The following is a 16,027-nucleotide window of genomic DNA, read 5'->3' on the forward strand; positions in this document are numbered from 1 at the left end:
GTTTTGTTCTGTATCCATCTGAAAATTACCAAAGTATTTTTCTTAAACACTGTGCAGAAAATCACATGCTGTTCACACAGGTAACTGATCTTATAGGCTGATCTTACAAGTCAGTTGATCCATGTAGTGAAAGCCAACAGTATTTTGAATTTGCATCAAAACACTTTACTTAAAATTACAAATTATTTACTTGCAACCTTAGTGTAGTAGATAAACAGGGCTTATCCACTATAGTGAGTCTGATATTACTGTAACAGGCAAGGACATTTCATAGTAAGCTCTCTGCTGCTTCTTGTCTTTGTTTTACTTTCCTAAACTTTTCCCTATAGTTATTATAGGTGCCCATACCTATTTTAAATGCCAGCATTCCAAAGATGTTTGAGGTGTTAAACTCAGAAGCTGTATCTATGTTTGAGAAATCAGGTAGCCACGTTGCTTTGAAATAATGCTAGCTAGAATTCAGCCAAAGAGTTTAGGATATTTACTTAAGTATGAAAATTAAAAATCTTGTACATTTTTTGCGTGCATACACAGATACACACACACCCCACACACCCCAATACCAAGGTTAAAGATCTTTTTCTTTCTTTGAGTTCAGGGAAAAACAATATGCTATCCTATGGGAATAGATACTTGCTGTCCACTTGTCTGTGGCCTTGTGCAATTATTGCATCTGCACAAAGAGAATACTAAAGTTAATAAGACATAGAGGTGGCATCTTGTATTGCCCTTGAACCAGTGCAGGAGAATGTTTATAAATTGTGAATCATAATCATAGATGGTTCTTAGAGAACTGGTTTTCATTCAATGGTTTTTGACTACTAATTTAGCTAAAAAAAAAGAAAAACACAACAACAAAACCCTAATGAAATAATTTCTTCTTAATTGAAAGTAGTTAGAAAGAAACTAAGTGTGATTCTTTATAATTTGACTAGGTATCTAGACCTGGATATGAGCATATGGAATAAACCAAATGCAAACTTTTCCACACCCATTGTCAGTATCTGCAACTTAATATGTGTTAAACTTCAGAATATAAAAAGTCTTCATTTCATTTATTTTGCTTTTGTCTTAATTTCATTTGCAGAACACATCAACAAGGAAGTCCCACACAGTCTCCTCCTGCAGACACATCCTTCAGCAGTCGGAGGGGAAGACAGCTACCGCAAGTTCCAGTAAGAAGTGGCAGTATAGAGCAAGGTATCAAATAATGAGCTTATGATAGCTCAAACTCTTTGATGTCTTACCTTTCTTTACTCAAAGTCTACGTTCATAACTTTGTGTCCAATGCTATAATTCTACCAGTAAAGCAATAGAAGAGAATGAAAGTATATTTGTAGTTTGTGAAATCCAGTGGAGTTTGACCAGTGAGTTATTATATGTGGTTTAATTGCCTTAATTTCTAGTACCCCTCTTATGTTTAAAATTTCTGTTGGAGTCGTAGTTTCCTTCGCATGTCCAGTATGTTATCAGCTGAAAAAAACAAAGATTTTGGGGCAAAGATTTTGGCAAAATTTTGACCGTTTTTCTCATTTCTTATTTTGTGGTTTATATTTATCGTTGTGCATTATTAACATAGATTAATAATAAATATCATAAATCTGTTCTTATTCTGGAGTTCATACTTCAATGAGTAAAGGATGAAAATAATTACCATGGGAAATGTAAAACGACAAGTCACCAGCCCTTTCTTGCTTAAGAATAAACTGATCAGGCAAAGAGTGCTGCTCTTTTCTCAAAAAGACAATGTTTATGGAAGATGTTTTTTACATACTCATATCAAGTAATATGTACGTTGCTGTTTCCTTTTCTAGCAACATAGAGAGTATGAATTATTATGGTAAAATGAAGTGGCACAATGGACAATATTTGCACATTTATGGTTTCTTCTGTGTTTTAAAAACCCTGTTTTCTACTTGACTACAAGCAATGACTGAGATTGCCAGATACCATAAGGTTTTCTTTCATGTGGAATATAAAGAAATACTTCTGTTGAAATATTGTAGTGCCTTACAGAACTGTATATTAATTGCGTTCTTGGATAGATGATGTTGCTGACCATGATGGTTTTATCATGACAGATTACCACTGAAGGGTTTCTGTATAATGATTTCCATTAACATGCAATCACTTTGCATTAATTTTATGGCTTTGACCCGTGATGACATACTAAACCTTCAATTAGCACATCTAAAATGTATTCTTGTTTTATAAATGTGTTTATTTTTGAATGATTAGTGTACTGATGTGTCTTTTATTAATTTTAAACTTTACATTTGGGTCCTCTCGTTTTGTAGTGAACCTAGGACTGTCCGGAATATAAACTACTTACAAACTGTATTTACGCTTTCTATTTCTGCATATTAGAAAGTTGAGTACTTTTTAGGGAAATGTAATAAGCAATGAATTTCCACTTTCATGTTTCTTCTTCAATTTCAGAACTTGGTACAATATATAATGATGAATCAACTCCTAATTTAATTTTAAGCTGGCTTTTCTTTGCATATTCATGTATCTTCTTTCTGCTGTTCTTTATAACTGGTGTGTAAGAGTAAAATACTAGTTTATGTTTTGTTGAAGGCACTAGAAATGAATGTAGAATTTAACATGAAAGCAAGTAGGGGTGGGATGTGTACAGAAGAGGAAAGGAAAAATGAAAGTTGAGCAGAAGGCTAAAGCTTCTCTGGGTTTAGAAAGTTTTTGATACTGTGAACACCTGTAAAGCAATCCTGTTTCAGTGAACTCTTGTTTACACTTGTGGTTGATAAGCTTGCGTCTCGTGTATAAAATGTACAAGTAGGGTGTGACACTTTGTTTGCTTGGTTGTTACATATCAAACCTGCATCAAGATGGCTGTATTATGGCTCATGGATTCAAAGGCTAAAGAGATTTCCTTCTCTACACAGTACTTTGTTTTGGTCTAAGTGACTGACTTGTACGACTGAAAGGGAGGTTTTCTGATTTTACCCATATTTAATACTCTGCTCAGGCTCAGAATGTATATGCAGAGAAGTACTAAATTGGATAAGTTTTACAAAACATTTTTAAATAGTCTTGTCAGTATTTGCTGAAATAAGTATGCTAGTATGTCTACCTTTATACTGCTGTAAGAAATTAAATTCAATGAGGCTATAAGACCACAGTATTTGCTCTGATTTACAGTATCAAATTTGAATATTAGTTTCATTTCTTTAATCCCTGTCAAATGAGTATCAGGGTCAAATATAGTGACTAGATGTGATCTGACCTTAATGTGGGATTGAATCCAAAGCATATTGAGTTCTGTAAAATATTTGCATTAACTGTGCTTGGAACTGAGTTGTGTCCTTAATTGTTTAAATTCACAGTCACCATAGATACAGATGATGTCAAAATGTAGTGAGAAATCCAAATGTCATAGGAAACATTTCAAAATGCATTTTCTTCTGTTGCAAGTAAAACTACGTTTTGATGGTTAGTATTGACATCCTGTGTTTTAAGAAAAACCTCTATGATATTCTATAAAGTACCATTTTTATAGTAAAGTACTTCTTTATACAAATCCTGTTGTTTCATTAGGGTTGAATACACATCCAAATATATACATCTATGAATCTAAGTCTGTTACAGAAGTCACAGTGATTGCTGTAAAAAGATTGCATGTCTTTATATCAAGAATGGGCTTCTTATTTGTTCTTTGCATATTCAAGATACATAGAAGAATCCAGGAAAGTAATTTTATTACTCTTTAAATCTCTCATTATGGAAGAAATGAGAGTTAATGAAGGAGCAAGTGACTGGTAGTGGTTTTCATCTGGAAAAACAGTGATATTTTGACTCTTAATTGATAATCTTTAGCTATCAAGTGTAACTTATCATATCTATACTAATGAGGTTTCTTTAAGGACTGACATTGCATCTCAGGCATTCCATTTTGTTGTCAAGTTTAGAACTAAAAACAGGTCTTTTCTTTGTCTCTACCAAATGATGTCTTAGTTACTACTCTGGCTGGCAGTTTGAAAATCATAAAAATTCAACTTATGAGAACATAAGGTAGTTTTACAAGGTCCTTTATTAAAAAAAAGAATCTTACGGAAGTAGTTGTTACAGATAAGACCACAGTTGTGGTGCCTATTCCATTACAGAAACAGTGTTGATACTACTGATCAGGAACAGAGAAAAAAAACCTAAATGTAAAGAAAAATCCCGTTTAAGGACTAAAACCTCAAAGTAGCATTGTTATGCACACTGGCCAAAAAACTATATAAAAAAGGAAAGGCTATTTGTAATTATGTTCTAAAGTGAAGAGCGACTTTGTGTAGCTTTGGTGTGGAGTAGAGGCATAGTTATTTTTGAGACAATCCAAACTAAATATTTTTAGGAACTCCAGTGTGCACAGGCTTTTTAAAGTGGTTGAAGTTAAGATTGTAGGCTTCTGTAATTTTTAGGCAATGTGATTTTTTGTTTTAAATACAGTGATATTAGAAGAGGACATAGTGGTATTTCTTTCCTTTGCAACCCTGTCAGTAGGATTTCTTAAGAGTCCAGGGCACATTGGGAAGGTCTTGAGATTCTTTAATAATGGAAGTTAGTCTTGTATAGGTGTGCTTGCATGTGTTTTCAAGACATCATAATTTAATAGTCATTATCCTAACTTATGCTATTAAAGAAGTGGGTTAACTTTTTTTTTGTATTAACTGGTAATTTTATAAAAGGATCTAGTGCTATGAAGATGTTTTGGCTCAGTGACTAAAGCAGTGAAATTCTAAGTCATGGTAAGGACAATGGAGTATTCTCAATATGTCATTCTGTGCTGAGCTGTAAGAGATTTGCTTCACTGTTTTGTTTTGGGGGTTTTTTTGCATCATGTTTGAGTGGAACTGTGTGAATTGTTAAGAGGGGTGGGGATTCTGCTTTGACTTTGTTTTTCATCTGTTTCTACAACAACTTTGTGGTGTAGTTGCACTGTGTTTAAATGATACTTTTGTATAAAGCGCACCTCTGTGATCTTTACTCAGTCTGTCCTCTGTAATTGCAGCTATCAGACATCACAGGAATTCTTGCTTGAATAGGTTTGAGGGTGGGTCTCTACACTTTTGCATAAAGGTTAATCGTTGTATTGATCAAGGAAATTATTATACCCTGAAGATCTGGAACATATTCCTACACTCCTTTTTAGCTGTGGTACATAATAGTAGGAATTATATTAGGAAGTCAAGCAAGTAAATAACAAAGTAATACTATGTGCTATTGAAATTTATGAACCAGCAATAAAATGTGCAATGATTGTAGTGTAGAAACGATCTTTCGGGGCTAATTCTTGTGCAACAGGTCTTTCTCCCTCTGTGTGCTTCTCTTTAGGTTTTCACAGCATGGTTTCTTTCTCATAGCTTTGACAGTGTAGTTTCCTATTTCAGAATGTCTATAATGAGAATAAGGTTTGTGATAATTAGCAGTCTTTTTAAATGTAGAGAACATCTGTCAAGCATAACTGGAGCAGTGTGGTTGTATGTGTTTGCAGTGGCCTTATGCAGTGACATTGAGAAAAGTAAAAGTGTGTCCAGCATTAGGTGTTGCTCATGGTGGAAAAGGTTGCACAGCCTTGTATGTAGCTTTGTACAGGATGAAGTGCTTGTATGTGTGTGTGCTGCTGCTGTTACATGAGCGAAATCTGCATGAACACTCTACTGGCACTGAGTGGGGATTGCACATATAAAGTTCATATGTGTGATATATGTACAATTGTAGTCACATCACAGAGGAATGAAGTGTTTTAATGCCCTCTATTTTCTTCTAAACAAATAAGAATCAGAATTTTGTGCAGAAAATCACTTTGTTGTCAAATAATGCATTAAGTTGCAAGTATCTTTTTATATTCAACCAACTTGAGATCCCTTCCCCCCGCAAAAATGAGTTGTTATTGGAAAATGTTCTGTGTGTATGTACCTGATCATTGAAATATTGTTGCAGTGAAAGTATGGTTGGGGTAATGGTGAAACAACAAACCCTTTCAGTTAAAACTTTTTTTTCTAATCTATCAATATAAAAAAAAGAATAAGTCACGTCAGTTTTAGATTTCAGTCTTTTAGTGTTGTTTGGTTTGTCTTCATATTTCTGGTTTTAATTTTAAATTATTGGGTGACACTTCATATTTTGAGGCAGCTTGTGGAATCTTTACTCATACTGGAGAGGATTTTTCTAGCACTACTATCTCTTGCAAATGAGTACAAGCCTCATAATCTTTTATGTTTTCTTTAAACACTGATTTTCAATAGTCCACTGGTTATTGAGTATTATAGATTTCAGTTAATAGAAAATAAAATTGTAACATTATTGCAGTAAAGGCTTCAGAATCTAAACCAGAACTGTGTGATTCAGGCATGAGAGTGATGCTTAAAACAGTTTTAAGATTTTATGTCATTCATAACTTTGAGTATGATGGTACTGCTCTAGCAGAATATCTAAAGACTCCACAATCTGGTTCTCTGTAACTTCATTGTTCCTGTTAATTTTAAAGAAAAAGTCATAGACTTTATTATTTATCATGGTTTATCATTTTAATTTTCTACATTACTTTTACATATGCTGGAGTACTGCCTACTGTACATGCCATTGTCACTTGTAACACATTTCTTTATCTAACTTTAAATTTGCTGATTTCTTTTTCTGTTTTCATCATTCCGTGCATTTAATTCATTGAAGAGCAAGAGACTTTTATCTCTCCCACCAAAGGTAAATATTTACATGATTTTTTACAAATGTTTGGCAACTGTTGATACTGGCTTTTCTATCAATATACTCCATGTCAGTATATAATATTTAGTTAAGAGTGTTTAACATGCAAAAATGGTTGTTTCTCAGATATCTGTATGCTATCTGATAACCCTCTTTAAAATCTGGAAAGGTTTTCTCTTATGATTTTTCATGTTCCTATTGAAATGCAATATGCTGGATTTAACAGGAGTAGTCATGGTATTTTACATGGCTCAGGAGGTGCTTGACTGAGTTCAAGTTCATACTAAGTCTTAAGATTTTTTCTAAACAGTTCTTGAACATAGCATCTGCTTCTAATGATGCAGCCACGGTCCTTTGGGTCTGTGAAGGACACTTCATAGCTGTCTGCCTAGGAACAGCTGAAGGTAATGATGGACAGAAACTTCCCTTTATAAGCAGAGAGATTCTGAGCTTTGTTCTATTTGCATGTCAATCCCTTGACACTCAGAAAGTTAATCCTGATGTAGGGCAGGTTTCTAGGGGCAGATATACAGTGTACACCTCCTATGAATTTGACCTCCTATGAATTCTCCATGTCTGTGCTGATACCAGTGAATCAGTGAGCTCAAACAATAGGTATCTAATGTTGTCCCACAAAGTGAAAACACCCACCCCAAACATACATGAATATGTTTTCATGATGATGTTAAAAAAGATGAAAAATAAATAATATTTAACTTAGGCATTAGCAATTACAGGTTATTTTTGCAGAGTTAGGAATATACTATGAAATGTCTTAAGAAAGTGCTGAGTGATTGATTTTACAAATTATCTTTGTCATTTTTGCTTTCTTCAATATTTATATTTCTCTCAAACAGAACAGTACAAATCAATCTTACCTGTTTGTTGATTATGCCTCTTTCAAGTTCACAAACCTTGTCCTGTGATTTGGGCTGCAGTGGATGGTGTTTTGTTTAAAACAATGGACTTTATGCAGACAAACTAGACTGTCTCTAACAGGTTTGTAAAAGAGCTTGTTTCCACAAGATTCGGATGGATCTGGCCCAAGATTTGGGCATGTATAGAAGGTGGTGGGATGTTTGCATGCACATATTCCTCTGGCTCAAGGATTGCAGCTGCAACCCAGAGGCAGAAAAGTGCTGGGCAAAAGAAAAGAAGTGGGAAGAGGTTCAGTGCTGGCAGTTCTAGGCCACCATGAATATCTTAAATTGAGCTGACTTACACCAGTACCCAATGTCTCTTCTGATAAAAGGATAAAAGAATAGACAGTAGGTGAATGGGAGATGAGGATGGGGGAGTTACAGGATATTATGTGGAAAGAGACATAAATATGAGGGATAGTACATACTACAGATTTGAAGAACACTGACTAGATAAATATGCAACAAAGCAATCAAGCATTTGTTCCACATTATCAATGGTCTTCACCAATCTTCAGCAGATTATGAAAATGCTGACTTGGTTTGCTGGCAAAACCAGAGGTATACTTTTTTTTCTCTCAAATTCTAAGAGGTGTGTGTTTGTTTTCTTGTTGCTTCCTTTTAAATGGAAGCTTCTATGTGAATCATCCTTGAAACAATCTTAGGAAGAACTGAATGTTGCATCAGCCAGTTCAGATTTTTATATTGGCTTATCTTCCTTGTGAAGTGAGTTTTTAAATTCAAGATGGCCACCATGCCTCTATGTGTACTGGGAGCCCCAAGCTCATTTCCCAGCTTGGAAGTCTGAGTATGTGATTTGGTCATGCCTTAATTCTGATTAGGAGGAGGTTCAGAGCAGTATGAGCTCCCAGGGAAAGGAAATCCATGCACACAAGCTTAAAGTAGCCACAGCAGTTCTAGTAGGGTAGGGACAAGGGTTGCAGAGCAGCCATCTCCTTTACTATCTGCAGGTTGCCATGAAGTATTTTTTTAAGTTGTTTATGGAAAAAAGTGGTAAAAAGTTCTTTATCTTAGAAACAAATCAATTTTTAAGTGTTACCAAACTTATATTTAAAAACATTTATCTGCTCATGAACCCAAAATTTTGTGTGCTTTTTAGATTTCATGGTAAAGTTTGCTTTCAATTTTTAAAGTTGTGAAACCTAACACAAGGATATTTTGTGTGTGCATATTACAAATATCCTCCTGAAGGATGAACAGAAATAAACTGAAGACTGTCTGTATTATTTCTGAAATGAATCATCCTGGTCCAACACCAGTGTGAGTTCTCTTTTCTGTGCCACACAGCCAGCATTACACTAGAGGATTCTCCCATCCACTGCTTTATTTACCTGCCTTTGTTATGGGCATAACAAAAGTATGCCTGGTTTCTTCTTTAGCTGCCACTTCTCAATTCCTCAATCAGGATAGTTTTTCCCCATGAATCCCATCCACAGAGCATCTAAGTAGCACAGACATATGTGGCTTTTGCTGTGTAGAAAGGCTAAGTTTACATGCTTCTAGGCTGCATTATAGCTATACCTGTTTGTCACTGTTCAGCTATTTTTCTAAGTATGAAGGCTGAAATTGAAGAACAGGTCAGACCACTGTTGGCTTGAGGGATAAATGTAGTTCTCTGTTCCTCTGCCAGAACCTGCTGGTTTGGCCCCAGAAACACTGTTTCTATAAAATAGTTTTTATGAGATAAATTTTCACTTCAACTTACTTTTCAGTAGTTTCCTTATGCAAGCAACCTTTCTGTCATTTTAGACTTCTAGACTTTTTCCCTTGAAGTTTGCATCATAAGGAATGTCTGATATATTTTGGAAAGAGTTACAGCTCTCTGTAATCTTGATGCCAATTTCTTCTTGTTGTGTAGCTTACTCCATTACATTTCAGGTGCAGGTAAAATTTGAAGGATTTCTGAGTCACACTATTTGCTTGCCTCCTTCTGTCTTGATCATCTTGAACAGAAACATGAAATGCCTCAAGAGAAAATTCTGTGTTTGTTGCAGATTTCACCATTACAAAAATGGTACAGCCAGTGCCAAGGCATCCATAGGTTTTCTATAGTCTAGAAAAGTAACAGTATGATGAATCGCTTTTAATCACAGACCAGAAAACGGCACCTTGCAATCAACCTTGGAATCAACTTGGTCATTCTGGCATTAAGCCCATACTTGGTTTTGAGCAAGAATGCCATTTTAGAAAAGCATTTTCACTTAATGACTGCAAGTGATGGAAAACTGTTCCTATGCTTAACTATCTGACTTTTTAAACATGTCTTATTACTTACCTGACCTTACCTACCTTTTTATTCAAATATATGAGTGGGTTCTTTTTAAATGTTATGTATTGACAAGATTCACTGTTTTCCAAAGTCTGCAGAATGCAGAATGTCTTTGAGGACTGGCAATAGGAAAGAGGTGGATACCTAAACCGTTAAAGCTCAGGAAGTAAAAGGTAGAGCTAGAAAGGCAGCTATAGCACTTCTGCTGTTTCTTGCTAGTTCAGTATTGCTGCCTGTGTACTAAATGATCCTACATAGGTTTCATGCATTATGCTATCAGCTTAAGAGATGGGTGTTTAAAACCTCATGCCATTTAAGAAATTTTGTAAGTAATATAGAGTTTAGACCCCCTTTCAAATCTTAAATAGAGATGTTTAGACCCCAAAAGTACTTCAGTTTCTTTTGCACTGGTCACTATTTTTAGTGCTGCTTTTGTAGCTCTCATTTTCATGGGATTAATCTGTTGTTGATGCCAACAGTTTAATTTCTTTTAAAATCACATTTTTTTTTAATTCTTAGATTCACATTCTGTGGATAACAGAATATGATATGATAAATTCTGTCTACAGAAGTAGTTTGTTGTTATGGTTTTTTGTATATAATTGAAAAGGTGGCATGTATTCTGAACAGTTAGCATTCTATCCATGTCTAACCTCTATCAGTTAAACAGCAAAGAGTGGTTGAAACATGCCCATAACTATTTTTTTTGAGGATAGGAATAAAAATGAAGACTTTCACCAAGTTAATGCCATCAGATGTATCTCTATAAATCTTACCATAGTGCTCACATATTACAAGGAGTACATAAAATCTTAGTAAACAGATACAGTCTTAGAATAATTAAGTGCCTCTCTTCCTTAAGAAGAAACAACTGTTAGCCTGTCTTCTTTCAGGATGGATTGCAGGCTGAAAATGAGACACGTAGCTTTTTTCTTTTATTCCCTACCTCTTTTAAGTAGGGCATTTTGGCCTTACATATATTACACTACCCTCAGTTTTCCTGGTGAGGATGATGCCATATGATATGGAACATCCCTTTGGTCAATTGGGGTCAGCTGTCCCACCTGTTTCCTCTCACAGGCTACTTTAGGGGAGTCAGGAAGGGATGGGGGTTGCAGTGTGAGAAACAGGGTAGGCCTTGGTGCTGTGCAGGCACTGCTGAGCAATTGCTAAAACATCGGTGTGTTCTCAGCACTTAGTCACAACTGTAAACTGGACACCACACAGGCAGCTGTGAAGAAAACTGCCTCCATCCCAGCCAGACTCAGTACACCAGGGATTACAGGAGTCAGATTGGTTTATAAATAGATTAATGGAATTGAAATACAACATTTTGATTCCATTCATATGTCTGTCTTTTCTCTCCTGCATGGCTTGATTGTTTATGTACATCATTGTCGTATAACCATCACATGGTTTAGTGTTAGCAAAATCTATAGCTATAAACTCAGAGCCCTTATTTAAGTGGTCTGATCAAGGAGGTCTCTTCTTTCAATTACTTCTCATACTGCTCAGTATTCACATCTGAATCATCAGCTCTTGAAGAGATAAGAGTTATAGCTCTTTGAAGCATGACTTCTGACACCAGAGTAACTTACTGACAAAACTGTAGTAGTTGTAGTTGTACCACTGATTTGAGACACTTACAGCAAATCTTCATGTTTTTAATTCTATAGCTACTTCACTATTTAAAGATCTTGGGATTGCAGTGCTTTGATCTGTAAATTACTGTGTATTTTTATCTCTCAAGACCTTCAGGGAAAGCACTCTGTAAATACTGATATCCTGAAAGAAAATAGATCCATATTTTTCTGAGGCAGACTAAGTTCTTGAGTATTTTTTATGTCAAGTTTTTGTTACCTGTGGTAACCAGCTGTGTTCCAAGAAAGTAATGTGATCATATGGTGTTGTTACCTATGGTTGTTACAGTTTTGCTAATGTGCTTTATCTCCCATGTTGGATTTTTTTCTGCTTCTTGTGATTAACGCGGTAAGGTTATACCAGGCTACTGTCAGGCTGATGAGATTTTCCATCACAGAACTGAGCTACGCACAAAATGTACTCAGAAAGAACATAGTTGTATTTTCTAGAGCAGACTTAATGGTTCATACACTTCCATGCTTAGAAATAAATTGACAGCTAATTGGTGCTAAATTCCATTTTACTCCATGCACAAACCTGATTATCTCCGTTAGAGAATTTAGATTTTCCTCACAGTTGCCATTAACTATTCTCATGTTATTTGATATAATGATATCTAACAATGAAAACTAGAAAATATGTGTGTTAAGGATTTAAAAATAACAAAATCAAGAATTACAGAATTAAAGTTGAATATTTGCCTAATTTTGACTGCAGTAATAGTCTCTGAGAAACAGCATTTCACTACAAAATAGAATAGTCTTTCTCAAGCCTCATAAGTAATACAGAGCAACATTATATTATATACATTGTTTATTATAACATACAGTTGACAGAAGGAAACACCTAAAAATCACACAATGAAAGAGTTACTTTTTAGAGTAACTAATCGGTGCACCATACACATATAGGGCTAAATTTTTAAAGGGGTCTCATTTTTCCCTCTGATTTCATATCTTCAGTCTATTTCATGCATGTATGATAGGATTAAGATATCAATTTTTTTTACTTAAGTTCCTAATTGATATATCTTAATCCTTTCATATCTGTCCTTAAAATAAGAGGCCATCTTTAAAAATTTCACCTAAAGTGCTCAATTTTGCCTTCAGATACCTCCATGCAACTTCCATTGAAGTAATTGGAGCTGTGCCTGCATATCTGATGGTGGAACTGGACTCATTGCAATTAAGGTACACATTTACTGACATAATTAGTCATCTGGAATAATTGCTGGGCCCAGTGTGACATTCTGCATGTGCAGAATTTGCTAGATTGAGCTCTGCGTGTGGGACATTGAGGATTATGATAACTTTATTTCATGCCTTAAATTTGAAGTTGTAGCAGAATTTTAATGTCATTTGATGTATTTAATTTTCCTATTTTTAAATAAGAAATGTGGAAAGAGGACATGAAAGTGACATACTTTTCACAGTGATATCTCTGTATATTTTTCATAGCAAACCAGCACACAGATATTCTGTTATTTCCACAAACACATTACAGATGGTACATGTGTACACAATCTTAATTTGTGCAGTAACATATAGTTTAAAATATCCAGTCCTGAGTTTACCGCTTTTTTTCCTGGGCTTGTATCTTCGAGTTTGCAAAGCACGTAGATATGTAAAGAATGCCACAGCTAACAAACAGTGTAAAAGCTACATGTGAAAACTTCAATACCTCTTAATTCAAAATACAGATCTCTAACAAACATGATAGAGTACTTATTTTCCACATTTAAAAAATTCTCTGTGCAAGTTGATTCCGTACAGTTTTTAAATTGCTACGTTTCTCCCATCACTGATCTCGGGAGGGGCTGTTTGACTTTTTAAAGTAGTTGTTTTGGAGAGTAATATAAATCCATGGTTGACTCAAGAGCAGAAGATTTTGCAGAGGTTTTTCCAAATAAAATTCCAATCTTTAATCTGTGACTACACAAAAAGTGCCAGTTTAAAATAAGTAGTTCTGGGATGTTACAACCTGTTAAACTACAAAGAACACAGTGAGTACTCCTGCGATTTAGAATAGTTCTGATGAATATTTAGGTCTAGTTCTAGAACTACTAAAAAGTGCCAGTTTTCATGGTATGGATGTTACCGGTATTGCTCTTCATGTGCTACCAAATTTAAGAATGACAGAATACATAGATCCTTCTGAAATTTATTCACTGCCGCAAAGGTTAACTTATTTTAAGGGATCCTTAGCCCCAGAGGCTTTTGCACAACTCTCTGTTAGTGCAAGGTCCTCCACCCGTGGCAGGCACGGCCAATATTAATTGCCGTAACTTGTTCAAACTGAAGAAAATGATCTTGATAGCACCACAACTTCTTGAAGATTTAAGATTTCTGCTTTAAAGAAACACTGCCATAGGAAAGTTTAAAACACAAGAATAAATAATTTATTTGAAATAAAGGTGAATGCCAGAGAGCAAATTAGTGATTTTAAAGGACTTTTTGTTAAAAAAAAACCCAAAACCAAAACCAAAAACCAAATAACTAGAAAATTACTGTGGTTTTGGTATGACTGGTTGAATGCAGAAATTATTCCTCTTAAATAGTCTGCAACTACGGCAAGAAGTTATGTATCAAGATAGTAGGAGTTAATTACTTTAAAAATAAATTTTAATACCTGTTTAATGGATTACTTCTCAGAATGCCACTGTAATATATTTTACATTTAAGCAAATACATGGTTATATGATCATGGATTTATGTCCCCTGCATCCAGAATATTTAACAGGTCTATTATTCAGCCTATCAGCTAAATTCTGTCACTGTTTTCATATCTGTTGCACCAGCTTGATTATGTGTAGGAATTGGGATGTCTGCCCATTTTCAGGTAAAGACACGCGCAATGGAATTGGTTGATTTCTTGACATTAGTGTTCCTTTGTTCTGTGTTTACACCCTGCTTGTTCTACATGTTTGTACATTTCTTTGTTTTGTGGAGATGGAAATAAGCTAAAATTGTTGCTAAACCATTTGGATTTTTCCCAAAACTTTTTCATTATTTTTAATTGATTTTCATTGTGTGTTTTTGCAGCAAGCTTAGTAGTGGAGGAGCGAACAAGACAGATGAAAATGAAAGTGCACCGTTATAATCAGACATCAGGGTCTGGTTCTAGCCAAGAACATGAGCGTGAGCAATATACCAAGGTAAAGTCAGTAGTATTGGAATGATACTTTGGCTTGAAAATTGAAGGCGTATACCTGTTTAAGATATTATATAACTTTCAAGAACACTGTATTTCAAAGCTTGACAGAAATGTCTTCAAATAATAGCTTTTTAGCATAATTTTTGCCGACATCTGATGCGCATTCGACTTAGTCTTTGATGTCACCTAAAATGAATCTGTAGAAAGCAAAAAATCTTCAAAACTAATTCAAGGAAGAAAGATCCTTCAACAGCTGTTAAACAAAGCCAATCACATCTATTTTAGGAAGGCCTTGGTTTGGAAATCCCATGAGGCTGCAAAAGTGGGCCATGCAAATATTGTGGTATGTTGGCCCTACTCTAGGCCTTGGCTGATACGTTATGTGTAGAGAGCTGGACATTAGATACAATTGGATCCAATTCCATGCAGCCATTCTCATCTGTATAAATTTTTGCATTGTAATAATGGCACAGATAAAGTATATTCTTTCATTTAATACATACTGATTACTTTGATCTCTTTCTTAATAAAAAAGATTTTCTGTGATAATGGAATATACATCAAATTACATTAATGAAGTTAGAGGGATTTTTTTTTCTTGATAATGTTAAATTGTTTATCCTATAACTTTGTAAATTTAAACTGTATAGTCTTCTAAGCAAATTGCTGGCAACCTCTTGCACATCTGCACTGTCATTTAGAAATCAAGCTGGGAGGAGCTGGATGCTCCTGGAGGCAAAGGTTAAAATAATGGATAAGTGAGATACTCAGCTGAAACAAAATTACATATTTACTTTAAAAGGGTTAAATAGGAAATTGGGCATCTAACTTGTAATATCTAGCAGATTTGAAAGATTGGTTCAAAATCCTGTTGCAGTTAAATATGCAGACAACTTTGCTAAGGATGTTTCTGTTTTGAGACCACCTCACTGTGAACATAGAATTTCCTCAAAAGGAAGAGAAAAAAGAGAAACAAGTCTTTAGATCCTTAATTGCAAAATTGTGGGATATCAGTGCTATTAAAAAAACCCAATATTTAGGCTGAAAATTTCCAAAGAGACCATTTATCAGAAGCAATTAAAACAGCTCATTTAATATTGGGTTTGATGTTACCTTCAAAAGAGGCCCACTCAGGGCAAAAGGGTGAGATGCAGTATCTCTGCAGAAGTTCCCAACCAACACGTTAGAAAAAACTGTAACAATGGAGTTGATAAAGTTTGCAAGAGAGAAAGGTAATATAATAATCTGATGACTTTTGCCAGGATGACCAGAGACCTTTGTTCAGAGTCACAGGCCTATTTTCTATTTT

The 16,027-nt window shown here is 34.9% G+C and overlaps 1 protein-coding gene across 50 annotated transcripts in view; it reads left to right on the forward strand.

Annotated features, from left to right (window-relative positions):
* RIMS1 (regulating synaptic membrane exocytosis 1) overlaps positions 1-16,027 on the forward strand; it is a 319,637-nt gene that overhangs the window by 233,260 nt on the left and 70,350 nt on the right. For 20 of the 50 annotated variants that reach the window (XM_071548592.1, XM_071548547.1, XM_071548550.1 and 17 more), the window contains 3 exons: positions 1,088-1,200; positions 6,682-6,711; positions 14,607-14,719. In XM_071548592.1, the coding sequence (XP_071404693.1) occupies positions 1,088-1,200; positions 6,682-6,711; positions 14,607-14,719 (256 nt within the window). The remainder of the gene's footprint in view (positions 1-1,087; positions 1,201-6,681; positions 6,712-14,606; positions 14,720-16,027) is intronic. The other 30 variants (XM_071548593.1, XM_071548552.1, XM_071548561.1 and 27 more) reach the window with 2 other exon arrangements.

The sequence above is a fragment of the Pithys albifrons genome, chromosome 2 (genome assembly GCF_047495875.1).
Source record: "Pithys albifrons albifrons isolate INPA30051 chromosome 2, PitAlb_v1, whole genome shotgun sequence".
Classification (NCBI taxonomy): domain Eukaryota; kingdom Metazoa; phylum Chordata; class Aves; order Passeriformes; family Thamnophilidae; genus Pithys; species Pithys albifrons.